The sequence below is a fragment of the Myotis yumanensis genome, unplaced genomic scaffold (assembly GCF_028538775.1).
Source record: "Myotis yumanensis isolate MYYU_CA2020_CCGP unplaced genomic scaffold, mMyoYum1.0.hap1 SCAF_6, whole genome shotgun sequence".
NCBI classification, from domain to species: Eukaryota; Metazoa; Chordata; class Mammalia; order Chiroptera; family Vespertilionidae; genus Myotis; species Myotis yumanensis.
In genome coordinates, this window is record NW_027223757.1 from 39476527 (window position 1) to 39504323 (window position 27797).

The 27797-nt window shown below is 40.5% G+C and overlaps 1 protein-coding gene across 1 annotated transcript in view; it reads right to left on the reverse strand.

The window, feature by feature from the left end:
- CRYBG1 (crystallin beta-gamma domain containing 1) overlaps nucleotides 1-26701 on the reverse strand; it is a 181178-nt gene extending 154477 nt beyond the window's left edge. The window contains exon 1 of the mRNA XM_070417992.1: nucleotides 26474-26701. Coding sequence (XP_070274093.1) covers nucleotides 26474-26679 — 206 coding nt within the window. The 5' untranslated portion in view covers nucleotides 26680-26701. The remainder of the gene's footprint in view (nucleotides 1-26473) is intronic.
- Between the last annotated feature and the right edge of the window lie 1096 nt (nucleotides 26702-27797).

The window sequence follows — 27797 nt, forward strand, 5'->3', positions numbered from 1 at the left end:
GGCTCAGTGGTTGAGCATCGACCTATGAACCAGGAGGTCCTGGTTCAATTCCTGGTTAGGGCACATGCCCTGTTTGCAGGCTTGATCCCCAGTGTGTGTGGGGGGGGGGGGGGTGCAGGAGGCAGAAGATCAATGATTATCTCTCATCATTGATGTTTCTATCTCTCTCTCCCTCTCCCTTACTCTTTGAAATCAATAAAAAATATATTTAAAAAAAAACACATGAGAAATATATTCTTCAAAACAAAGAAAGTTCTGAGGACTGATTCAAATTAAAGCAGACTGAACATTTGAGACCATCAAATGCTATACATGATGTGGGCATAGAAGAAAATTGCTATAAAGGACATCATTAGTCAATGGACAAAATTATGGGGGTATTGTATGTTATATCAATTTTCCTTAAGTTGATCATAGTACTGGGATAATATAGGAGATATTCTTATTCTTAGGAAATATACATTAAAATAATTAGGTGTGAGGGGGCATAATACACAGAACTTAATTTAAAGTGATCTAGAAAAATATGTATATACCGAGAGAATGATAAAGCAAATGAGGCAAAATGTTAACAACTGGTAAATCTGAGTGAAGGGTATATGAGAATTCTTTGTACTATTTTTCCAACTTTTCTGAAAGTTTGAAAATATTTCCAAATAAGATCTCAACTGCTTCTGCACTTTTCCTTTGAAGTCTAGTATTTTCAGAAAAAAAAAACACTTTAAAATGTGGCATTTAACACACTATTGCTATAAGTTCCCTAAAGTATTGCACTACAAATTAAGGGATATTCTTTTTTTTATCCTCTTCTTTAAAGATGAAGCCTGTCAAGTTTTTTTTAAATATATTTTTATTGATTTCAGAGAGAGAGAGAGAGAGAGAGAGAGAGAGAGAGAGAAACATCCATGATGAGAGAGAATCATTGATTGGCTGCCTCCTGCACGCCCCACACTGGAGATGGGGCTCACAACCCGGGCATGTGCCCTGACCAGGAATCGAACCATGACCTCCTAGTTCATAGGTCAACCCTCAACCACTGAGCCACGTCAGCTGGGCTACCTGTCAAGTTTTTTAAACAATGTTTGTTTTTAACTTAACATCCAAAAGCAGAAATTACATGGTTCATTGAACTTGAATACGCTATTATGAAACAAAGTTAACTTACTTGTTTAGGAACTGCTTTGCTTTTAAAAACAAGCTTATATTTTGGAAAGAAGTTAAAATCACTTTATTTCTTTTCTTTTTTTTTTTTTTTGCTGGATAGGGTGCTTAGCATGCTAGGAATGAAAATCGAGGTGTCTTGATGTCCAGTTTGCCTACAAGTTAGCCTCTAAAACAATCCCTTGCTAACAAACTTTAAGATAATTTTACAAGAACGCAAGAGAAGCTTGGAGGTTTGAGAGAAAAAATGTTTACCAATACATTCTCAATTATCTGTGACAAATGGAAGTGGACATGACACAGAATATTTAGTAAACACTTCATGGGTAACAAGCAGCCATGAAAGTAAGACACTGTTTAATATGTGGAGGGTAGAAGAGAAGGAACCTTCAGAAAACATGAGAGGAAAGAGGACAAAGAGAATAAATGATGCTAGAGGCATTTATTAACAAGCTGTGTTCAAAGATGCCATAGAAATATGGTGTCAGAAGAGCTGAATCAACTATTGGCCAGATAATCTTCTATCCCATTTCTGATAAAAGCTTGCCTTTAAGACAAAAGCACCACAGCTCTGCTGTGCTCCCTCTCAGAACTCTGAGGAACTGGGCCAACGTCTACAATTTAGAAACCATAAGCATATTCTAGAACTAAAACAATGCATGTGAATCTATACAAGATTCTAGTATACTTTCCTGTTTTGAATCTCAGGGTGTGTGGCCTGCATGAAATTTAAGTGCATGGATGAGAGGTGAGAGACTATGCCAGGCAGTTCTAAAACCTAGTATTGGCCAGATAATCACCTATCCAATTTCTGATAAAAGTGCTATAGATTGGTAGCCAAATATTCTAAAGGAAGGAAAAGACATAAAGAAAGAAGAAAAGGAGGCACAGAGCAAGGACGTATTACACAGCCTTATGAGTCCACAAACAGAATAAATAATCAACAAAGAACAATAAATCTTCAGAGCTGAGAGCAGTGGTAACAGTCAAAATATTGAGCACAGGTAAGCAGTGACACATCTAATCCCTGCTGCTTGACTCAGACACTGGAGGTCCCCCTGCAGTGCCAGGTCAGAGGGGTCTAGGCAGCTAGGGTGCAGAAGGAACACCCAGAAGTCTTTGGACAGCATCTGTTTGCTCACCGGTGTGTTAGTGTTATAATATTTTAACATCAGTGAGGCTACACAGGTGCATACAGGTGAGTGCTACCTGCCTTGATTAAAAAGGCTTTAGACAGCGCTTCAGCCATTCTCCCTGCACTCTCCATGGGGCAGGGTGTCACCAGGCCTTGCCTTTTAGACAAAGGCACCACAGCTCTATTGTGTTCCTTCTCAAAACTCTAAGGAGCTGGGCCAATGGCTACAATTTACTAGTAGAAACTATAAACATATTCTAGAATTAAAACAATATGTATGAATAAACAAGATTCTACTATAGTAGATATTTTCCTGTTTTGAATCTAAAAATTATAGCTGTAGTTTAAATGATACTGTAATGATTGGATTTTTAAGTTCAATTGAATTTTTTATAATTGATTTTAGAGAAAGAGGAAGGGAAAGAAAGAAAAAAAAACTGGTGAGAGAGAAACATTGATAAGTTGCCTCCAGTTGCCTTTCAACCGGGAATCAAACCCGAAACCTGACCAGGAATCGAACCTTGACCCTTCTGTGCAGGGGACGATGCTCCAACCAAGTCACACTAGCCAGGGTGAATTTTTAAATCTAACCATTATAGTATTAAACAGCACTATAGAAGTGTTACCAGTAAACATAACCAATTTAGTCAATGATAAAGAAATAGGGGAAAGCCCAGCTGGAGTGGCTCAGTTGATTGAGCGTCGTCATGTGTACCGAAGGTTGCCAGTTCAATTTCAGGTCAAGGCATGTACCAGGGTTGTGTGTTCAGTCCCTGGTTGGGGCGTGTGCAGAAGGCAACCGATTGATGTTTCTCTCTCACATTGATGTTTCTCTCTCTCTCTCCCTCTCCTTTCCTCTCTCTCCAGTCAATAAAAATATATTTAAAAAAGAAATGGGGGAGGGGGCTGTCCACTAGAATTCAGCATGTCAAGGAATGATGGTTATAATACTCATTTTGCATAAATACTATAGAAGCCTCAGCTAGTCAGAGTTTCCAGGACTAGAATTATTCTGCACAACTGTGTTTTGTTTTGTTTTGTTTTTAAAAGGTTTGTGTGGTTTCTTTTTTTAGCTCTGTAAGTATTAAGATATTTCACAATGTAAATATTTCAAAAGAAAATCTTTCCCAAGAGTTCTGTAAAAATTTCTCACCTTCTCAAAAAGGATAACTTAAACTTTCCTCAATAATTCAGGATAATCTTTATCAATGTGAGAGACAATAATTCTCTTCAGTCAATATAATGAACAACAACAAAATTGTAGAAACAAAAACATGCTACCAATAGAGTTTGAACATCCATGAAATCCTTCCTATATAATACTACCAAGAAAATCTTTTTACTTCTCTTATGTAGAAATACCTAAGAATTGATATAGTAAGAATCCTAAGAGTGATGATGCAGATTGTTACACAATTATTCCAATCACTCAGTGCACAACATAAATATGTGTTAATCATACTTCTTTAGCATAACTGGAAAGACATGAAGATACCATTCAAATGATGCCTTTATGCTGAAAGGCAGAGAGACATTCAAAACAAAGCAAAACAAACTTCACTTAATTTCTTTCTCTTTCAAATAAGGAAAAATTATAACGGGTCTTAGCAAGGCTGCCCTTTGCACACTGGTGACTTATTTGTGGAAGTTCTCTCACTGTCACAATCCCTTTACCTTCATCTTTCTATTTTCTTTTTTTTAAATATATTTTTATTGATTTCAGAGAGGAAGGGATAGGGAGAAAGAGATAGAAACATCAATGATGAGAGAGAATCATTGGCTGCCTCCTGCACGCCCCACACTGGGGATCGAGCCTGCAACCCCAGCATGTGCCCTGACCAGGAATTAAACCGTGACCTCCCTGGTTCATAGGTCAACGCTCAACCACTGAGTCACACTGGTCGGGCTCTCCTCTCTGTATTTATATGAAAATGTTCCTTTCCATTTAGAGTTCTAAGCATTTTGCAATTCTAATGATAACTAATCTCATTGTTTGTGAAATTCTGATAACTCCACATGTTATTTAAATCCCTACAACATCATATGGCCATTTTATTAATTGTACATCCATTGCTAGATTGCATTGTACTCTCCCACTGCAGAATTGCCTTAACTAAATTATACTCCAAGTCATTATTAGGGGTCATCAGACACATCCTCAAGAAAACTGTTGTTTAGACTATATTAAGAAATTGTCAATAACATTGTTCCTGAGCTCCCAGAATTCTCTTTGTAAGGATGCCCCAGAGACAACGCTGATCTTAATAGAAAGAAATGCTGTAATTCTCCTGGTGGTCTGTTTCTCTTAAGGATGAAGCTGTGTAACTTAGAACGCTTCTCATTTTACTGAGAGTTAGAAAACTTAACACTAAATCTGAGACGGTGTTATAGGAGCGGCTAGATCATCATGATCAGCAGAGTTAGCCTTATTTCTTATTAACTTGGGTTCCGCCTTCGTTTTTTCTTTGCTGTTTTATATATGTATGAACTATGCCTCTGTGTCACATTTTATGTTCCCTGTTGAGCCCCCTGAAATACTTACTGGGTTAAGATACAATTATGAGAATAAGAAGCAAAGGGAAGGAAGAAGAAAAAAGCAGAGCTATTGTCTCCAAATTCTGTTTTTATTTTAATTAATGTTAAAACCAACCCTATTTCAAAATCTACCCTGTCTCAACTCTCTCCTCCAAAGGACAGGAGAGGGCCCAAGTGCCTGTGAGAGTCTCCTGGAGAGCCAGTGGGTCACACAGGAAACTCTGTAGCCTTATTTTGGGTCAGAGCTTAAACTCGTGTTATTTCCCATCCAAAACAGAAGGGACACTAACCACCCACCATCAGCAGGAAGTGCCCTGCAAGTTGTCTCCTCCTAGAGGTGATGTGCTGAGCTCCTTACTTGCTCTCACCTGGTGGGTGCATGGCCAGTATTGCACATCTTCAGCAAGACTTGCCTTGTTAGAAATGCAGTCTACGAATAAGGAAGCATTTTTCCCCCCTGTGCAAGGCTGAATGATCACATACAGGAATGAGAACCACAATTATGGCTTCCCTAACTCCATGTACTAATCACAAAAACTCACCAGCCCACACACTCATCAACTACCTAGCTCTAAGCAGTGGATGGAGCACATAGGAGATGGAATATGAAAAACTACAGGAGGAAGTTATCTGAGAGGCAAACTTGCCAAATATGAATAATAGATGTGGAAATAAAGAAGTGATCAGAGGAAAAATATGTGTGACAGACCATACATTCATCTCAGAGCCTGGTTAGCAATCCATTCATTCCAGAAATTTTCATGTGTTGTGTTTTGTGATTTTTTTAAGGATATAAAACCCAGCCTTTTAAAACTATTCTTATTGCCGAAACCGGTTTGGCTCAGTGGATAGAGCATCGGCCTGCGGACTGAAAGGTCCCAGGTTCGATTCCGGTCAAGGGCATGTACCTGGGTTGCGGGCACATCCCCAGTGGGAGATGTGCAGGAGGCAGCTGGTCGATGTTTCTCTCTCATCGATGTTTCTAACTCTCTATCTCTCTCCCTTCCTCTCTGTAAAAAATCAATAAAATATATTTTTTAAAAAAACAAACTATTCTTATTATTCTAGTCTGCATAAATTTCATTTACATATCGACATATATAAAAGGATCAAGACTTTACACGCCTGCTGTATTTGGTTCTCTATTAAATTATTACTTATCACTACTTATGCAAAGAATAAGTTTGGGATATGGGTTCAAATATTTATGAAATTATAAACAATGTAAAAAAGACTTCTAACTCGAAAGACCTGGGTTTGGCCCCAGCTCTGCTTTCAGGCAGCGGGGTGCCCTTGGTAAATACTCTTGAGATTTCTGTATTCTACTCTCCATTGGGCTAGATCTCTGGTTTTCAACTTTTAATGGCTTTAATAAGAGGTTGGTTAAAAGGCAGACTCCTCAGCCTTACTCCAAACCTACGAAATTTGAATTTCTGGAGGTTGGGATGGGAATCTGCTCTTTTCTCCAGGTGATTTTGATTTGGATGTTTAAGCAATACATTTTGGAGAACACTTTACTAAAAGCCCTCTTCATATACTTTTTAAAAATCCATAAAATTCTGATTCCATGACTAGGTCAAGTTGAATTTTCAACATCCCTTCCCAAAAAACTACTTAATCCCTCTTGATTTCTTATTTGCCTTTCATGGACATGGAGACATAAGAAAATGATTGCAGGGATTTTCATTAGCCCTATCTAGATATCAAATAGTTAAGCAGATTACTTAATAGCAATATAGTCACGACGACTTAATTATAATTTTCTTTTGCAATGTGGCTAACTCAAGGACAATGATTCACCAGGTCATACAACTTTTTTTTTTAGTATACTTTAATAGATAGTTTTATTTTACAGAGAGGAAGGGAGGAGAGAGAGATAGCAACATCTATGATGAGAGAGAAACATCATCAATCGGCTGCCTCCAGCACATTCCCTCCTTGGGATCGAGCCTGCAACCTGGGCATGTGCCCTGACCAGGAATCAAACAGTGACCTCTTGGTTCATAAGTAGATGCTCAACCACTGAACCATACCAGCCAGGCAATAACAACTTTTTTAATAATAGCAAGTACTTGGATTATTAAAGATCTTTTGTTAGCTTCTGCATACCACTAGTACATAAACCACTTCTAAACAACTTAATTTTTAATTCTGACCTAAATAGTAAAGTCTAAATTATTATAAAATATGAAACATAAAGTTATATTTCTAACACATATTTTTTCCACAGTATAAATAGCAATACACATAAACATTGATTTTTAAAAGACAAATATATCTAGAAAGCAATAAAGTTTTCACAACACTTTGGGTGATGCTGAAGGAACAAAAATTTAATGCTCATGCCAAACATCTTATTTCAAATCCCAGATGTTTCAAAACCAGTCAAGGATGCTGCTGACAGCTGGTTTGACTCTCCACCGAAATTGATAGAAAATTCTGCATCTCCTAACATGTTTTATAGCACATCAGAGAATTTGCTTTCTCTATCAAAAGAAGAGTTTCTACAAAATAAAATCCTATTCCTCACGGAATGTCACCCTTTGCATCCAGAGGCCTCGTGGATGCTACTCCCTTTAAAGTACTATGTCCTGGGCGTGGCCCTCAAGTACGCCCTGCAGCTTGGACAACATTGACTGCACGTGTACTGTCAGCATGCCTTTGTGCAATGTCCACGGTCTACCTCCCAGATCTAAGGCTAATAAGCACTCAGGAGCCTGCTCCTCCCTGGCTGCTATATGTCACTGAGTTTAGAGACAAACAGGAAATTGCTACAGCCAAGGAGGACTTCAGCTGGTGCCCCACAGTGCAGTAGTTTAGGGGCACTGCTCAGGCTGGGCCGCTGTAATCAGATTATGACAGGCACTGTAACCACCCATATCCCTCAGTCTGGGGCCAGTGGACTTCCCACCACCTGGGGACTTTCTGGCCAATAGGAGTCCACATCACCACAGGGAGGAAGTGCCAGAGAAACAGTGCCTGCAGGAGCAGCCTTCAACCAGTGACTGGCAGAACTTGCAGTTCTAAAACCCCAGCATCTCTCACCCAGGGATGCCATAGCTCTGACTTCTACACTGACATTCGGAATTTCCCAGGGGATTAACCTCCATTTACCAACAGCGGAAATGAGCACGATAAGATAATTCCCCCTTTATGGGCTGGCCTCCCTTTCCTGCTCACCTCGTCACCCGCTACGTGTATTTCCTGAATTCCACCTGTATTTGAATGCTTGTCACGGAGACTGCTTCTGGGAGAACCCGCCTAAGACACCATCCCCTGGGGAGCCTCCCTTCAGTAACACTATCTTTCACCAGATACGATTTTTAACACTTAGAATTGGCTGGCATACAAATGTTGGGGATAGCATTTGTCTTAGTTTGTTAATGTTTTTCAGTTTCCTCAATAGCAAGTTGGAATCTCTAGGCAAATAGAATATAAAATCTGGGAAGAAATCAATAAAACTCACTTTATCCTTCCACTGGTTCTTTTTCATATTTAAGGAAACAGCTCCACAGATTAAATGATTTACCTAAAGTAACACAGCCAGTCAATGGCTGAACCAGAAGCAGAATTTATTTTTTTTAAATATATATTGTTATTGATTTCAGAGATGAAGGGAGAGGGAGAAAGAAATATCAATGATGAGAGAGAATCATTGATTGGCTACCTCCTGCATGCCCCCACACTGGGGATAGTGCCCTCAACCTGGGCATGTGCCCTAACTGGGAATAGAACCGTGACCTCCTGATTCATAAGTTTAATGCTCAATCACTGAGCAAGATTGGCCGGGCAGAATTTAGATATTTTGGCCACAAGCTCAAGACTAAAGACACTATGCCTCAAACCTGTAGAGAAAGCAGTATGCTATTTTATTAAGTCAAAGACACATTATTTCTACATAGTAGCCAGACATAGAAAATTTCTAAGTCTTTGTTATTTTCTGAATTTTTGTCATTAGTAAGGCCTTCTAGACTACAATAGGAGTGTCTTCAGATACCTCAGTTTAAATTTTATGCTTTTACACTGAATTAGTAAATGATGACCAAACATGCACAGATGTGTATATCTTAAGAGAGTCCTCAAACAGCACTTATATGATTCACCCTTCATGCTATGTCTAAAGTAAATGCCTAACTCTGGCCATTTTCTTCTTTTCCCTATTGCAATTGTTCAGGGTGTACAAAGCTTTTACTCAAAGGGGTACAGAAACTCTATCCTTGCCAACTTACCTCGTGACTTTGACAGCTCTCTGCTTTTCACCAAGGGACATTCTGCTGAAAAGGGTGGACATAACTACTTATCATTAGAACCAATTCAGTTTCTGTATGGGTTAGACCAGGGGTGGGCAAACTTTTTGACTCGAGGGCCACAATGGGTTCTTAAACTGGACCGGAGGGCTGGAACAAAAGCATGGATGGAGTGTTTGTGTGAACTAATATGAATTCAAAGTAAACATCATTACATAAAAGGGTACGGTCTTTTTTTTTTTTTTTAGTTTTATTCATTTCAAACGGGCCGGATCCGGCCCACGGGCCGTAGTTTGCCCACGGCTGGGTTAGACATTATATTTACAGCTTGACCAACTTTCCTGAAAAAAATTATAAACTCAAATATGTGATTCAGAGGTCTTAGTCAAGAACAAACTTTATAAGGGAAGACCAAGTTCACTCCTCCTACTATAAATGAGGAACCTAATAAGGCCCCAGGAAAGTCAAGTGGTTTTACTGAATAACTTAGCTAATAAGTAGAGATCCAAGTCTTCAGATGTCTGGTCTAGTTCTTTCCCCAAATTGTTATTATTCAGAGTCTTTTCTGAATTCATCTACATTATTGGTGCAAACATCCAAAGACTGTGATAGAAACAGCTACATCGCCTGATCAGTCTCCTCTGTGCTAGTAAACCACCAGGGGCATGTAGGTGGCAGTCCACTGGCCTTATGGTCACCACCAAGCTTTGATGCCTCAGGGGACGTGGAGGTGGCCATTGTCCCATGCCCATGCTCTGGCTTTGGGGCTTCAGAATCTCTTGAGAATTCAACCACAGATCTTTTCTAATCACAAGTTCCCAAAGAAAATTACTCTAACAATATTTTAAATTGTCCAGTATTTCAATTTCCTAAATACAGTGTGTTTCATGCTACTCACATTTCCACCTAAGAAAAAAACTGAAGATGCGTGTTAGGGCCTGAACATGAGGAGCTCTGTCGGGGGGGGGGGGGGGGGGGGGGGGTAACAATTTCTGGGGTTTTGCGCCACTGAAGTTGTGCAAGTCAGAACAGTGTCTCTGGTTATCAAACTCCAAGCATTAAAATGCCCTAGGAACATCTGTCTTTCAACAGAGCATAAAGTAGGTGAAGAGACAAACTTCAGGATTCAATAGCTAGTCATTTGTTACTATCGAAATTCCATTATTTTCTACATATAAGATTTTCTCAGAAATGTGTGTTTTCTGTTGTTGTTTTTAAATCCTCACCCAAAGATATTTTTTCCATTGATTTCTAGAGAGAGTGGGAGGAAGGAAGGGGAGAGAGAGAGAGAGAGAGAGAGAGAGACACCGATTGGTTGTCTCTCCTACTGGGGCTAGGGAACCTGCAACTGAGGTATGTACCCTTGACTGGGAACTGAACCCATGGCTCTTTGCTCTAACCACTGAGAAAATCTGGCCAGGGCAGAAATGTTGTGAAAAACTTAATAGCTCCCGCACATCTCTCTCTCTCTCTCCTTCCCCTTCCCCTCTCTCAAATCACTGAAAATATCCTCAGGTGAGAATTTTTTAAAATTTGATATTAATAATAGTGTGATCTTTAGCTAGAATGTAAAGATCAATATCTTACTCAACTAATCAAATATTTTTCAATGTCCTCTTCTACTTCAATATCATTTTGCTCTATAAACTTTACCCATGTTAAAAGGAAAGAAGAAAGGACATTGCAGTAACTCTCATTAAACAACTTCATGCCTCCGTTGCTTAATCTGCATAATGGAGATGACCAAACCTAACTACCTCTCCGAATTATTTGGGAAGCCCATGGGCTTCCTCTGTGACATGTTGTGTTTACAAGAGAAAGGCAACCTGGTAGCAGTAGCTGAGAAGGAAATATGGGCATGTCTGTCCAGCTGCAACAATTCCCACAGACATTTAGGTGGCAGAAGACTGAGGTGAGTGGGGAAGAACGCTGAGGAGGGGGCCATGAAGGGCAGCAGCAAAAGGACCCACAGAGCTCCCTCCCCACTTTGACCCTGTCACTTTGCAGAGGGACATGGGTAGGAGTGCCCCATACCAACTTTTGGGCAAGATTCCAGAGATGGGGAGGAAGGGACAGAGAGGAGATTAGGATGGAATAAAGATAGGGAACATCGAATACTGCCATGTGCCCACTCATTTCTGAAAAGACCACAGGGAAAGAGAAGAGAATTTACAAGGCTTCCAGAAAAAAGTGGTGAGAACCAAGGGATGAGTCACAGGGTGATGGTGCTTCCTCTGCCCAAGGCCTCAGGTTCTCACGGCACTTTCACACACTGTTTCAAAGGAGCCTCTCAGCTGCCTGGTTGAGGGCCAGGCAGGTTGTATCATCCCCATTTTATTGATGAATAAATCCCCTGAGGAGCAATGAGTTTACATGAATTGCCCAGTCACCTAATTGGCAACTGAGAAATCTAGGATTAAAACCCAAGCCCTCTCATTTCTGTATCAGTGGCTTTGTGTTTTTGTTTTTTCCTCTCTGTCATCATAGGTTATTTATAAATGGTAAGAAGTTCATATATTGAATTTTAAGTGCATTATCTTTATTTTATACCTGTGGTAGAATATACTCATAGTAATTCATGTTTCTAAGAGCATGAAATATAATCTGAATATTAGATCAACAAAGACACTTCCTAAAATAGGTAAAATTTATTTAAAGAGAAAAAAGAAAACAAGGACTAGAACATTTGAGCAACCCAGGGAGTCCTTGGGTAAACCTCAACACTCTATATCATTCAGGGATCCTGTTGATGATGACCCAGTAACCACAGAGTACATTATCATTTGATTTAAAAGACCTGTGAAGTATTAACAGCCCTAGTAACTTTGCTGACTGCTTTGGCATTTATTTGGAAACTTTATAGACTCTGAGATTTAGAACTGAAGCAAAAGTAAATGAAGTTAACTGTTTGCTATGTGTTGTTTTTCATTTAAAGACTAAGAGTGTTATCACTCATAAATGGAGGAATGCCAACAACATAGTACTCATTCAGCTCACTGGATCCTGACTGCACTGTATAAGGACTAGGTCATGAGCACACATGTAGATGAAGAAGGAATATACAAGTGGATTTAGAGGACTGTATATATGAATATGCAGACTGCCAAGAACAAGAGAAAAAACAAACGGCGAGTCACAAAATTCCCTGAATGAAATGAGAAATGAAACAACTGAACCAATAATATCCAAATGAGAGAGAAACCAAGATGGCAGCATAGGTAAAAAACGGTAAAAAACATGTACTTGCTGCTTCTCACAACCACATCAAAACTACAACTAAAAGACAAAACATTGATCATCCAAAACCACAGGAAAGCTATCTGAGTGGAAGTTCCACAACTAGAAGGAAAGAAAAAAGTGCATTGAGACTGGTAGGAGGTGCAAAGGTGCGGAGTTGCGGAGGCGCGTGAAAAGCGGGCTGGCAACTGGGTGCGCTGTTGTTGTTTTCTTCCATTGGGAGGGAGATACAAGCTCCCGATTGCTCTGAACTCCAGTTCCGGGCAAGACTCTGGGGACCCAGACTCATACAGGGAGAAACTGGACTGTCTGGCATTGGGCTGGAACACGAGGGCAGCTTTCTCTCAGAGGTGCTCACAGCGATCATTGTTCCTGTGCAGGGGCACGGATCTCGGAGACGCAGGGACCTCTCCAATGCAGGGCTGACTGGCAGCCATTCCTGTTTGCTCTGCCCTAGTGATTCCCAGAGACCCTGTCCCACCCAGTTTACAACCCCACCCAAGCTGTGCCCAGTGGCTTTTGCATATGAATGGCCCATCCTTTCGCAGCATAAAACCTAACAAACTGCAGCTGGGTCAGAGAGCTCCAAAGCTTCCAAAAGAAGGCCCAAGGCTCAGCAGCAGCAACTGGCCTTGCTTCACAGCTGGGCCTATCTGGGCACTTCCAAACCCCAAACAAAGAGGAGGAATCTGCAGATCTCTCTGTAGCTCCTGCTGGGTGGCCTCAGGCAGTGGCTGACTTAGCACCTCCTTGGAGATCCAAGAGCCAGTGTACCCAGTGGTCAGTGTGAGACCATACCAGATTACAACTCTTCACATCCATAAGGGACACACTCAGGGGGCAGACTCAGTGAGCACCAAAGCCTCACTGAATCAAGTCTTACCCCATAAGGGTGTCTCCAGCACAGCAATTCTTCCATTGTAGACATAGCTGGTCCTCACAGCCAATTGGCCTGGATGTCAATTCCTCCCAGTGATACCAACAGCAATCAAGGCTTAACTACAACAGGACTGTAAACCCAGCCGACAAAGGGGTGCACCAGGAGTGTCCACCTCAGGTGATTGGAGAAACTGAGCCACTGAGCCTTATAGGACACCTAGCACACAAGGCCACTTTATCAACACAGGGAAGCAGCCAAAATGCAGAGACAAAGAAGCAAGTCACAGATGAAAGAAATGGATAAAAGCAAAATACTGGATATAGATTTCAAAACCACAGTTATAAGGTTACTCAAGAATCTTCTAGAAGCCTCCGAGAAGTTTAGTGAGACCCTCAAGGATATGAAAAAGGACCAATCAGAAATTAAGCATACACTGACTGAAATAAAGAATATTATACAGAGATGCAATAGCAAACTAGAAGATCCCAAGAATCAAGTCAAAGATTTAAATATGAAGAAGCAAAAGACACCCAACTAGAAAAGCAAAAAGAAAAAATAATCCTAAAATATGAAGATAGCGTAAGGAGCCTCTGGGACAACTTCAAGAGTACCAACATCCGAATTATGGGGGTGCCAGAAGAAGAGAGAGAGCAAGATATTGAAAACCTATGTGAAGAAATAATGACAGAAAACTTCCCCTACCTGGTCAAAGAAATAGACTTAAAAGTCCAGGAAGTGCAGAGAACCACAAACAAGAGGAATCCAAAGAGGACTACACCAAGACACATCATAATTAAAATGCCAAGAGCAAAAGACAAAGAGAGAATATTAAAAGCAGCAAGAGAAAAACAGTTAGTTACCTACAAGGGAGAACCCATATGACTGTCAGCTGATTTCTCAACAGAAACCATGCAGGCCAGAAGGAAGTGGCAAGAACTATTCAAAGTGATGAATAGCAAGAACCTACAACCAAGATTACTCTACCCAGCAAAGCTATCAGTTAGAATTGAAGGTCAGATAAAGAGCTTCATAGACAAGAAAAAGCTAAAGGAGTTCATCACCACCAAACCAGTATTATATGAAATGCTGAAGGGTATTCTTTAAGAAGAGAAAGAAGAAGAAAAAGGTAAAGATAAAAATTATGAACAACAAAGTGACAACAAATACATATCTATCAACAAGTGAATCTAAAAATCAAGTGAATAAATAATCTGATGAACAGAATAAACTGGTGAATATAATAGAATCAGGGGCATAGAAAGGGAGCAGACTGACAATTCTCAGGGGGAAGGGGGTGTGAGGAGTGTGGGAAGAGACTGGACAAAAATCTTACAGCTTGACCAGAATCGAACCTGCAACCATTCAGTCCATGGGCCAATCCTCTAACCAATGATCAAAACTGGCCAGGGCTATATATGCTTGTGATATAATGTTAAGTGAAACGGGATACAAAAATCTCCAAATTGCTGCCTTTGTAATTTTGTCTTTAGTGCTAAGATATATGAAAATATGCACAGAATGTTAATAGTGTTATCCATAGATAGTGAGATTATATATTATTATTAACTATACTAGAGGCCCGTTGCACAAAATTCTTACACGAATAGGGTCCCTAGGCTTGGCTGGCAATCAAGGTCGATCAGGTTCCCTGCCTCCCTGCCTCCACACCTCCTCCCTCCCTCACTCCCTCAGCACCCCGCCGCTGTTGTCACTGGTCACCCACCATGTTCTGCACCACCCCTGGTGGTCAGCGCACATCATAGCAAGCAATCGAACTCCCAGTCTCCCAGTCAAACTCCTGAGGGGACACTTTGCATATTAGCCTTTTATATATATAGATGGTAAATCTGTCAAAGTAGCTAAGGCAAATGTACACTACATCAATAAATAAAATTAGATCTTCAAGCATAAAACACCTGTTCCCTGAAAGAGTCATTGCCCTGATCACCTCCATAGAATTGGGCAGGACATTTAAAAAGTGGCATCAACCAATCAAGCTTCTTCAAAGAAGATAAAGTGATACTTTCGAGCCTGGAATCCAACTTATGTGAGGAACATGAAAATAAACGGGGCACATTTCTCTATTTCTTTCCGTAATTCACATCATTCTTATTTCCCCCCCATCAGCTCTTTAAACAGGTATATATGGAGATCTGTATTATGACCATTTTAACCAATAAAAATATTATGCCTCCCCCACCCAAATAGGTCATTCAAAATAAAAACAATTATAAACCCTAAAACAAATTATATTTTGAAATAACATAAAATTCCAGGCATGCCTTGGTCAGGTAGTTCAGTTGGTTGGAGCATTGTCCGGAATACAGAAAAAAAAAAGGTTGCTGATCAATCCCCGGTCAGGGCTCGTATGGGAGGCAATTGTTTGATGTTTCTCTTTCACATAGATGTTTCTCTCCACCCCCTCTCTAAAAATTAATTAAAACATATGTTTGAGTAAGAATTTAAAAAAAAAAATCCAGGCACATTCTGTTTTTTTCTCTCTCCATCATTCCTGCTTTGCTGACATTGCAAACACATGCTTAATTTACCTAGCGAGTAATCTGACACTGATACAAGTAGGTAAAGTACTTGGTGCTAGAATGTATGTGTATATATACATACATACAAGACATATCTGTAGATACAGATATAAATATAAACATCAATTCAGAGTCTTTATATGCATACACAAACATTGTCAAGTGGTCTTCAGAATTCCTTCAGTAACAGTGTTGAAAGCTCTCAAGATTTCTCAATCCTCTACCCCCTGTATCTCTCAGCCTCCGCATATTTGAATATTTTCTCTTTTTCCTTATTATAACAGTAAGTATGGAAACTTTTCAATATTTTAATGGTGAATAGTGTAGCTCCTCCAGAAGATAGGATAACGAGAATCAGTTTTCCAACAATTGGACTTGACCTGGTTTGCCAGCCAGGGCCCCAGGGCCTCACACACAACAGGTGTCCATAAATGTTTGTTTAATAAATGAATTTCACTAGAGCAGTTTCATTCTCACATTCACTTACCTTCCTGAGTGTGGCGAGACACACATTTCAAGACCTCTTTTGAGAGAGAGAACCTTTGCACAGTTACTTGAGTCACAAAGGAAAGAGGCAAACCTAATGCTTCAATTACCATTATCACTCGATAATTGTTCTTAAAATTAGAGAAAGTAAAAAATAAATAATATTGAGAAAGTTGATAATAAGCAGAACTGAGCAGAAAGTGTGGTTTAAGATAAAGTAGCAGATTTCTAGTTGTACTCTCAGCAGCACTAATGATTATAATAATTTATGCTTTAAAATAACTATGTTAAGTCTAAATACCTGAACATATACATTTCTAGGCTAGTATAATGGAAATAGAAATTTACTCTCTTCGCTGACCTACTGTGAGTTGATTCTGTGCATATAATACTCATAGAAATGTATGAGTATTTTTCAATGTAACTTATTAAATCACTCAAATACATAAAAGTGAAAATAAAATTCAGTTTTGAGAGAAATGGGCACTAAAAGCAACCTTACTAGCTCCTATAAAGACAAAAATCATTTAAAGGGTTTTCATACTTTTTTTTTTACACCCAACTCTCTAGATCCCATTTTTCAAGTAAACAGTATCTCCTATAAACCTGAAGTATTGGTCACCAGCATTTTCTCTCTTCTTTTAGGGCTGTGATTAATCTTTAAGCAGAGTGAAAACCCTTCACATTTTTCACCCTACATTTCTTTGCATTCTCTGTGAATCATCACAGCAGCAGGTAGTAAAGCTTAGTGGCTTTTAGAGGAGATTGGAAATCAGGTGTAACAAGTTTAGTTAACCCTTTACAGACTGAGTCACTGATTCTCAGAAGAATGATCTCAAGTCAAGAATTCCCAGGAAACCCAGGTGTCCACGGACTTCCCTATGCACATGAATTCTTCATTCCTGCATAATCTCCTTCGCTACAGTGGGCCAATGTTGGGTGTGGATCATAAAAAAGGAGAAATGCTTTCTTCCTGGTTATTGAGAGGGTGATCGCTCTGAGAGTAAATGGATGACCACATTTCTATTGGATGTGTCTAATCTTTAGCCAGCTACCTCCCACACACATACACCCTCTATCAATGACCTTCAGTTTTCTCGTGGTGCAATGGAAATATTAGGAGTCTTGGGGTCAGAAAGACCTGGGTTCAAATAGACGCTTGTCATTTATTCACTAAATCAGCTTGGACAAGCTGTGTTCAGGTTGTTGTTTTCTCAAATGTAAATATGGGGAACGCACAGCTCCATGGAGATTAGCTCTAACAGAGAGCTATTGTAAGGATTAAATGAGACAAGCCAAATATGAAAGCAACTAAACATACTTGGTACTAGACAATGTTCATACCCTTTACCTTGTTTATTCTTGACAAGTTTATGCTAATTTACAGGAGAGACTGGAGATTAGATGGCTGAATCCTCCTCCTCCATTCCCCCAGGCCACACCCATTTTCCTCAGAAAACATGCCCAAGCCCAACTAACTGGCTGTCACTTTTGCTGTCTGTTGATCAGCTATCGAGTGGCATGAAGGTAAAAATTGGCACTCCTCTTTGTTTAACATCACTGGCTTTATAAATTTGTGAAATCATAACCAGGCAGAGACAGGCAGCCAGGAACCCAGCAGTGAGCGAGGAAGGTGACGCATCAGTCCCTGAAGAGCTTCTCTTGTGGGAAGGAAGCAGGTGATGACGAAGGAGAGGATGTGTCCCTGCATCTTCCACAGTTACCACTGAGACCCCAGACTGGTTGTCTCCTTATGAGCATAAAAAAGAGCTTTCGATGAAAGTGAAATCACAGGGAAGGGTACAATTAAGTGCCAACAATGCACTAACTACTAAGACATCTAGGTCAAAATACTTGAAATGTCTCACAGGGTGAGATTAATAGAATCACAAAATACAAATTGGTAAAAGTCAGAACTTGGAACAAATGCCAGACATTCAGTCGTGCTTTGCTTTTCTCTTGGAAAAAAATCCAGAATCTGGTTTTAGGCTAGCTTGTTTAAACATGTTTACCAACTCATCCGGGGAATACCAAGGCCTTGTTTCCAACCCAAGCATGCTCCAAGGTAGGATTCGTGATCAATATTTGAGTCTATCCCAGACAAGATAGTTTTGGGTAGACTAAATAATAAAAGAGAATAGTTTTATTTTCTTGTTTTGCAGATAATAACCATGTAGTTCATGGGAACTAACCAGTGGAGAAGCAAGCCAATATATGCAAGGCAGTAGAGCCAAGAATGGCTGGCAAGGCCTGGGGGAGCCTCCACTGCACAGGCTAGAAAAGGGCCAGCTCTTAGGTTTGCACATGGCACTCATGATAAAGGAGACACTGTATTTCAGCGTGAATGTCAACAGTTTGCTTGGACTGTCATATCTTTTTCAAACAGCAGATGCAAAAACTACCAAGCTGTGCTTTCATGGGGTATTTATGAACCCATCAGTATGATAAAAACATTTAAATAATAGATAAAATATATTACATGTCACAGTATTACTTCAAATGCCATAAAGGAGATTTTTACATGGGTACAACATGGATATACTCTATAATTATAAATGATATTTTGTTATAAAATAGGGTATGTGCAAGTTTTAAATTTTTTTGAAAACATGAATTAAGTTATTTTAAAGTTTATTTTTTAGTTAGTAGGTAATGTACTAATTAAGCAGAAACTCTGAAAGTATTCAATATGTTGTAACCAGACTATAGTGAATGCACCGGTTGAATAACTAGAAACTCAATTGATGGATCAGACAGTCTCATAGTTTTTGGTTTGTGAAACTAGAGGAAGATTTCCAGGGGAATAGTCATCAGGAAGTTAGATGAGTCAGTTAGGCTCCTGTTAAAGGTAGGTAGAGGTGAGGAATGGAGAGGTACAGTCTATAATCCAAGAGAACAAAACAAAAACAAAAACCCAGCTGACTGGAATCCAGAAAACCGGAGTTTTGGTCCTACTTCCTCCATCTGCATTGCCTTCTTTGAACTTCAATTTCCTTATCTACAAAATGAGGGTGTGGGCTTACTGCACACAGCCATTCTGAGCCTCAGGTGGGGTAAAATATCAGCAATGGTTTAACCACAGGACTCAAGACCATCAGGTGGGGAATCCCAGCTCCAGCCCCTATGAACTCTGTGATGGTCAAATTTCCATACCTCTCTGAGACTCATTTTCCTCAACATTGGGATAACAACAGTACTTATCTCTCAGGGATGTTATAAATGAATTGTAGTGAGTTAATTTTATAAAGCACTTAACATATACAGTATCTGATACACAGTGTATGTTAAGTAAACTGCATCTTTCAATGAAATCTTGATGGAAAACAATGTTTTTATAGACATGGTCTGAAGTTCTATATATAAACCAAATGTGTCCTCTCTTTTCTTATCTTATTCATAGACATATTATTTTTCCTCTTGATCCCTGACTACAAGATAAGTACTATCCAGCTAGGAAAAAAAAAATAGGAGCTTACACTACTGCTTATTGACTATTTTGAAAAAAAAATAAAGAGGTAAATTTTGCATGGTGTCTTTATGTAACTGCTGGCCAATTCTCTTATTTGAGCTGTTGAGATGACCTTCAAGATGCCATAACCCTAACTTCTAATAAATGAAATTCAGCTAGTGTCACTGGCTTGAAATGGCACACAGCAAGAAAACTACAGCTAGCAGCCAACTCTTCACCACAGAATATTATGCCAAGCCTAACAACAACTTACATTTGCTCATTTAGTTGCCATCTATGGAAAGGTGAAAAACAAAAGGCACTTGTTAATTCTGTTTCACTTTCCTGTGTTAGCTACAGGTTCAACCTGAACTCACTTTGTGTACAGCGTGTTGGTGAGAGAAGCTGGGGGTATTGCGAGTGAACTTTGAGTTCTCTGCCTCACTTGTATGTCCCTGGAATCTCCTGACACTGTAAAAAATGATCCCTTGCCCTAACTGGTGTGGCTCAGTGGATAAAGCATCGCCTGCAGACTGCAAGTTCCTAGGTTTGATTCCAGCCAAGGGCATGTACCTTGGTTGCAGGCACATCCCCAGTGGGGGGTGTGTAGGAGGCAGCTGATCAATGTTTCTCTCTCATCGATGTTTCTAGCTCTCTATCCCTCTCCCTTCCTCTCTGTAAAAAATCAATAAAATATATATTTTTTTAAATGATCCCTTGTTAGGAAGGGTCTGTTGCCTCAATTCCACTGCACAGGCCAATCCAGGTGATGCACAGGGCTGCAAAGACAGCACTAAGCAGGAGTTCATTCTCTAGAATGGAGACTTCTCATAAATGTGAACCCACAGAAGTAGCTATAAATGAGCTAATGAGATGCATAAAGGGAGCTATAAATGAGCTAATGAGACCCATGACCTGACTGGCCTTTCTGGCCAAACTCCCCACAAGTATCAGACACTCATGCACACTTTATCTGGAAAACTCAGTTCAGGACAAAATATTGAATTCACAGTTCACTCCTCTCCAGAGTAAAAGCCCACAATTCATTTTTCTAAAGTGAATATGTGGAAAGACACCTGTTGGGTATGCCATGCAATTTGTTATAAAATTAAGCATAGGTTATTTTTAAAGAAGAACACCTTGCTTTGAGAACATAGGCAATGCTGGACTCTCCTTGATACAGACTCCAAAACCATTTTGACATAGACTGAGTAGATGCCAAGTTAGTCGTGTACCCAAAATAAGGACTTCTCTGCCTCACTTATATGGATCTTTAAACCTATCTAAGGAATGTCAAGAATCACTCTTTTCAGTCCATAATTTTAGAGTGTCAACATGATGTTTACTTATCATTTCAGCCAAGATTTTCAAACCAGTGTTACATTCCAAGCACAGTCTTTATTTCTAGGTGCCAAAATATGACAAAAGAATTGAAATAATATAATATCAGGCTTTAGCTATTTTAAGGAACTGAAGAAAATGAATTATGCATAATCCTGAGAAAATGATTCTTTTTATTTGTTTTAAATGCCACTGTGAAAATACAAGTTTCCATAATTTTCCTTTTGGTCCAGTACTGGATATAGGTTAAGATGATCATAACCTCAAGAAAACCTGGAGCCTTTGATGATCTCCACATCAGAGAATAAAAATTCTCATTAATTGTTCTACATGAGTAAACTTCTTAAGGAGAGAAAAAAATTGTCTGCTTCTTCAGGATAATCCTTCTGACCTCAGTATACTTGATTAAATCCTTTATTTCTGCACTCAATGCATCATATGCTACTTTAGTCACCTCCCTCCATATGCCCTATTCTCCACTGGACTGCAAGTTTCCTAAGGATTACCTCTGATTTCCTTGTTCTATTTCCCAGTGCCTGATACAGAATACGTGCTCAGTAAGTGTTTGTTAAACATTACAAACTTCTCTTTAAAATTTGATTGATACCTTAAAAAAAATTTTTTTCATTGATGCCCTCGCTGGTGAGCTTAGTTGGTTGGAGCATCGTCCCATACATAAGAAGGTGGCAGGTTCAATTTCCAGTCAGAGCAAATACCCAGGTTGCAGGTTCGATCCTCCATAGGGGTGTGTACGGGAGGCAACTGATGGATATTTCTCTCTCTCTCTCTCTCTCTCTCCCTCCCTCCCTCCTTCCCTCCCTTCCTCTTTCTCTAAAATAAATTAAAAATGACTTAAAAATTGTTGTGATTGATAATCATTTCAATAAGATACAAAAAGAAATTTGTCCCATAGAATGGCCTATATCCTAGAAAAGCATTTTTATGGGTCAAATTGCATTGCATTTCATGAGCAGGATCTCTAAGTCTTCTGAATAATAAGTATAACATGAAATAGGGGTTAAGCAGTTATTTGATAAAGTGTTTCAAACTAGGCATAAGTGCACACTTCAAATACCCTTCTTACCAGACACAATTTTTTAAAATTAAATAATCTTTTTTTCTACATTGATATTTCTGAGACACAAGTGATTCCTTAGGCAAAGTCAAATTTTAAAACAGATATGTGCTTGTTTTGTTTTAAAATATGTTTTTATTGATTTCAGAGAGAGAAAGGGAGAGGAAGGGAGAGGGAGGGAGAGGAAGGGAGAAGGAGAAAGAGAGAGAAACATCAATGGTGAGAGAGAATTATTAATTGGCTGCCTCCTGCATACCCCCCCGCACCGGAAATTGAGCCTACAACCTGGGCATGAACCCTGACCAGAAATCAAACCATGACCTCCTGGTTCATGGGCCAACGCTCAACCACTGAGCAACACCAGCTAGGCACAAATAAGATTTATAATTAAAAGATAAAAAGGAAAAAGGAAACCCAAGCCCAGAAGTTTTACAAAAAATCTCCAAAAGCATTTGTATCACTTGTATATGGACTACAGGGATTATGACTAGAAGTATAGAAAAGGAGGGTGGATAAAGGGATACAATGACAGAGACAAGTGGCAAAGAATTATCCTATTCTAAACTTAGACTCCAAAATCACTTTAGGAGAAATTTCACTAGCGTCAAGTATAAAGTTTCTCTTTGGCTTCCTAAGTCAGATATATTAAGACTTTTAAATCCCTGAATGCATAAAGGGCACCCTTGATGTAACATGTACATCAAGGCTGGACAGACCTGAGTACAACTTCTTCTGGGCTCTGAAGTTGTTTAACTCCACTTCCAAAGTGAAAACGCATTTATTAATGCTACTACCGCTATTATGACAACAACAACAATTACAGCCACTATCACTTCTGCTTCTACCTTCTTCAGCTGAACCCTATGACAGGTGTTTTACACATATAATATCAAATCTTCATAGAGCCCCATAAGAAAATTGCAATTATTTCCATTATACAGGTGAGAAAGCTAAGCTAAAGACTGAGGCTTAAACAAAACTTACCCATATGGCAGAGGCAGATTTCAAACTGAGTCTGTCCAATACCATAGTCTATCCTTGCTTTTTATTGGATTATCAGGCCCACCAACTACTTGAGTTTGGCGCTCCTGCAGAAAGCATTAATGCTTGCCTCTGGGTGTGGGGTTCAATTCAGTTCCAGGGCAATCATTTTTAATGTACTCCATTGACCTTTGGATAAGTGCTCATTTCTAATCAAAACAACACGGAGTGCCTTAATTAAGAAAAATAAAAAGGAAGTACCATTTCGGTCATATAACATAAAACACATAAAATTATTGCTCAAAAGGTGGTATAGGCAAGACACTGACAAGAAAAAAGAGAAACAACTCCCATTGATTGAGTGCTTACAATATGCCATCACTGTTTTGAGCACTTGACATGCATTAGCCTGTTTATTTTCATAACAACCTCTTGCTATGCCCCTTTTGTGGATGAGAAAACTGAGGTACAAAAAGGTTAATAACTGGCTCAGGATGACATGGCTAAATATCACAGTAAGAAGGAGAACAGGGGCTTAAATCCAGATAGAGAACACATGCTCTGAATAAATTGTTTACAAAACAGAGTATAATTCAAAACCCAGTAAATGACAATGCCGCTAATGGCTGCAAAGAAAGTCTGGCCATAGCCCACCATGCCCTCTCCACACACAACATTGGGCCCTTTGATGGCAAGAGACCAATGGACTATATGAGAGATGAGGCTGATCCAGGAGGGCAATGGCTCTATTTCTATGAAAATATTAACATGTTTACCAAAACCAAGCTGAAGAAAACCTTTAAGGGTGAATTTTAGGAAGAGAGGCAATCATGTTTAAATTACTTTATGTAAAGAAAGAAAACAACCATCATTGATTTTTAGAACATCCACACTAAAAGCCACAAATATTTGTAGACTACAGAAATCTAACATCAATAAATTTTGAACCATCATTGGAATGGTAAGCTCTTCTAGGAAGAAAAGCATTTCCCCCCATCTATTTTTTTTACATTTCTTCCATTAGATCTTTGTATTTATAATAATGACGATGATGATGGTTTTACATTTACTGAGCTTCTACTTTATGCCCAGAGTTATTAAAGTTTTGCATTTAATAACCTAAATACTCATTTGATATTCACAAAAGCCCTACAGAGTCATTATTACTATTTTCTATACTGAAGAAACTGAGACTCAGAAAAGAAACTTGCCCAAGGTCAACAGCCATTTCATTTTTGTTTGATCTAAAAGCCCATAATATTAATTGTGTATGTTCAGAATATATGTGTGGCCACCTGACTGTCCCATCCTTCTGCAGAAACAAAGGCCACAGTAAGCTCTGCACCTTCTGGCCAAGTTCCATCACCTCCAAGTCCTGGGCAGAAATGAATGGAGCCACACTGGCCAAAGACTGACCAGAAACCTCAGTGCGCTTTGACCACCTCTTTAGACTAGAAACAGGTACACTCCCTCATAATGATGATCTAACTAGAAAAATATCCCCAAGACAGACCAGTATGTTTAGTTTTCAGAACATTTGTCACTACAAAGTTCATCATAGTTCTGAAGGAAGGGCCAGAGTGCTTCAAGACAGAACTAAAACACAAGAGGCTCAAGGAAAGAAGCGAATGCTCCTAATTTAAGTTTTAGTCTAAAACATGTTTGCAGTTGAACCTGGAAGGTGTGGCTCAGTGGTTGAGCATTGGCCCAGGAGCCAGAAAGTCATGGTTCAGTTCCCGGTCAGGTTACATGTGGGGTTGTGGGCTCAATCCCCAGTAGGGGGCTTGCAGAAGGCAGCCACTGATGTTTGTCTCTATCCCTCTCCCTTCCTCTCTCTAAAATCAATAAAAGTATTTTTTAAAATAAAATAAAATGTATTCTCCTTGGAATAAATTGTCCATAGCTGTGACTATTACATTTTGATACCCAGAAATGATGGCACTAGGTCAGATAAGAACAACCACTATGGAAATGTTGAAAGTACTTACTGAGGTAGTAGGAAAAAGACTTCAAAGTTGACTACATCATTATTAAGTAACATTTTGTTAGACATTTCAATTCATAAGCACAGTAAGTCTTTGAATAGATAAAAATATCTTCTATTACAACCAATTACTATGATGGATGATAAAATATGAGAAAAAATAAAATGCCTTTTAACACTCTTCTCCCTACCCCCTCACACATACTCAGACATCCCCGAACCACTGTGCTTCTCAGGAAGCACCATGCTCTTCCCAGTGTTGGTGATGCTCATAGTGCAACCTCTGCCTCCAACTCCTTGCTTCTCCCCTTTTCCCATCGGACTAAGCCACCTCAGCCACCCTCCTCCAGGAAGTCTCCATGGATTCCCTCCTCTGTGCAAGCATCAATCAAAGCATTTATCCCACGGTTTACTTTTTGGTCTCCACAAAAGACCAAGAATTCTTTGATGACAGAGACCACTCTTACTGTTTTTTATATCCCGGCACTTAGTTAAGGCTCTCAAGAAAATTTATACTAAATGAATGAAAATATATTGAAAAATTAAGAGCTTCCTAGAAATAAGAGGGGAAAATGTCTAAAATGCAAATCTTGCACAATGTAATCTGGTCCTCATTGTTCATAAGGGTGTGTTTTAAAAACACACACACACAAAAGGATGTACTAGTACTTAACTGTCCTTCACTAAATATATTTTGTAACTCCAAACCACATAGATATCCTGTTACTTTACACTGATTTACTGTTCAACAAATGTATGAATTCAGACAGTATAACTGAATAAGTACACATATGGAATAATAAAGCCACCACAAAATTATGATACAAATGTAAAACGCGCAATGACACTTTGAATAGGTGCTGCGTAGTTCTGACACTGATTCCAATAAGAACAAGCCGTTTACCCTTTGGTCTCAGGTTCTCCACCCATAAAGTAGGGGTGACCATACTTGCCACTGCTCCATTCAGGTCTCGTAAGGACAATGGGGATACAGCGTAAGCGTGCGAGTCTTCGCAATGAAGGCACCAGGATGGAACGAGTTATATACCCCCAGGTAGAGTTCCCGCCGCCACCCCTCCCGGTAATAACCCTTCCCCACTCTGTGCTCCCGCCAGCAGGCTGAGAGTGTAGACCTTTGCATAAACGTGTTGACAACCAAAATAAAGTACGTCGGTGGGCACAAGCTTTCCTCGCTGGGGCTCGGTCTGGATTAGAAACCGCGAGGGACTTGCTCCCCTGCGGAGGCCACGCCTGCGCCCTTCTGGACCCCGTTACGCTTGTGCCAGGTGAAACGGATCCCGGGCCTTTGCGCTCCTCCATCCAAAAAAGTGGGGTCCAGCGAATTCAAGGGTCAAGGTAGCGGAGTAGATGGGGAGGAGGGAGAGGAGGAGGTGAGACTGGAGGGCTTGGGCGGAGAGCTTACCTGGCCTCGCCGAGGGGCGCCAGGGGCGGGTGCGGAACGAACACCCCACAATCAGACGGCGGGTGCGGAACGAACACCCCACAGTCCGACGGCGGAGGCTGCTGCTTCTTCTTGGAGCGCCAGAGGTGGAAAGGGGTGTGCTTCTTGGAGCTCCTGGACGGGCTGGCCTCCCCGGGGTCGCCCTGAGGCGGCAGCGGCAGTGGCATCTTCTCGTCCGCCTCCTCCACCCGCCGCTCCGACGCTGCTCTGTCCGCCGCCCGGCCCTTGTGGAAGAACATACCTGGGCTCCGGCTCGCCTGCCTTTCGCAGGGCGCCGTCGGTCCCCGCCCCCTCGGCGGGGAGGCCAGGACAGAGCCGAGACGGCACCGCAGCGGGAGACCTCTGCGCGGAGACGACGGCCGGGCCGCGGCACAGCGCCCCCGCGTGGCGAGGGCGGCACAGGACGGCAGCCCAGGTGAGGCGCGCGCGTCGGGAGCCGCAGGTAAGGCCCACGCGGTCCCCGGCCTCCCGGCGCGCGGCAGCTGTAGGGCAGCGACACCTACTGGGATCCTTGGGAACTGCGTCTCCTGACACTGCACCGCCCTTCTCTGGTTTGGGAACAAGAGGGGGGCCGATTTCCATACCTCGGGTGCATGTGCCATCTGCCGCAGGCGGAGTTGTTGGCCGCTAGCGACCTGTGCCAGGCTGGCAGGATAAGTGGCTTAGCCATGAGTCCCGCCTGAAGAAGGATGGGAGAGGCGCATCCCGTGGCCGGGCCACCCCGCAATTATGACTATTCCACTCTGGCCTTTGGGTGGCTTGGGCAATATCATGCTGGGTGGCTTCCGTTTCTGTTTGTAAACGTGAGTACCAACTTCTCATCTCTCCCTTTAAGAGTCTAAATAACTAATTTGTACTTACATCTCATAAAGCACAAAAGGATAAAAAAAACCCAAAAGGTGATTAGGCATATTCCCCAGTTCCCAAAGGACTTAATAGGTCCCTCACAGTGAATTAAATGCCAATCCCACTAGGTTCTCATCATCTGCGTCACTGTAAATGATTTTCTTTATTAACTTCACAATTGTGGTTACATAGCAAAGACGACTAATATTTAAGCAAAGGAAGTACATGAGCAACTATTTTGGGCATGATTCGAGTATAAAGAGCTCGAGAACCAAGCAATGCTTAAAAATTCAACGCAGCACAAAGTCCCTCCTATACTGTGATACCTTCTTTCTTTTATCTTGAAGACCCAGCTCATTCATTCGTTTTTATTTAATTATTTTTATATTTACATTTTTACCAAGGTATAACCTACCTACAGTTCTAAAATATGCAGATC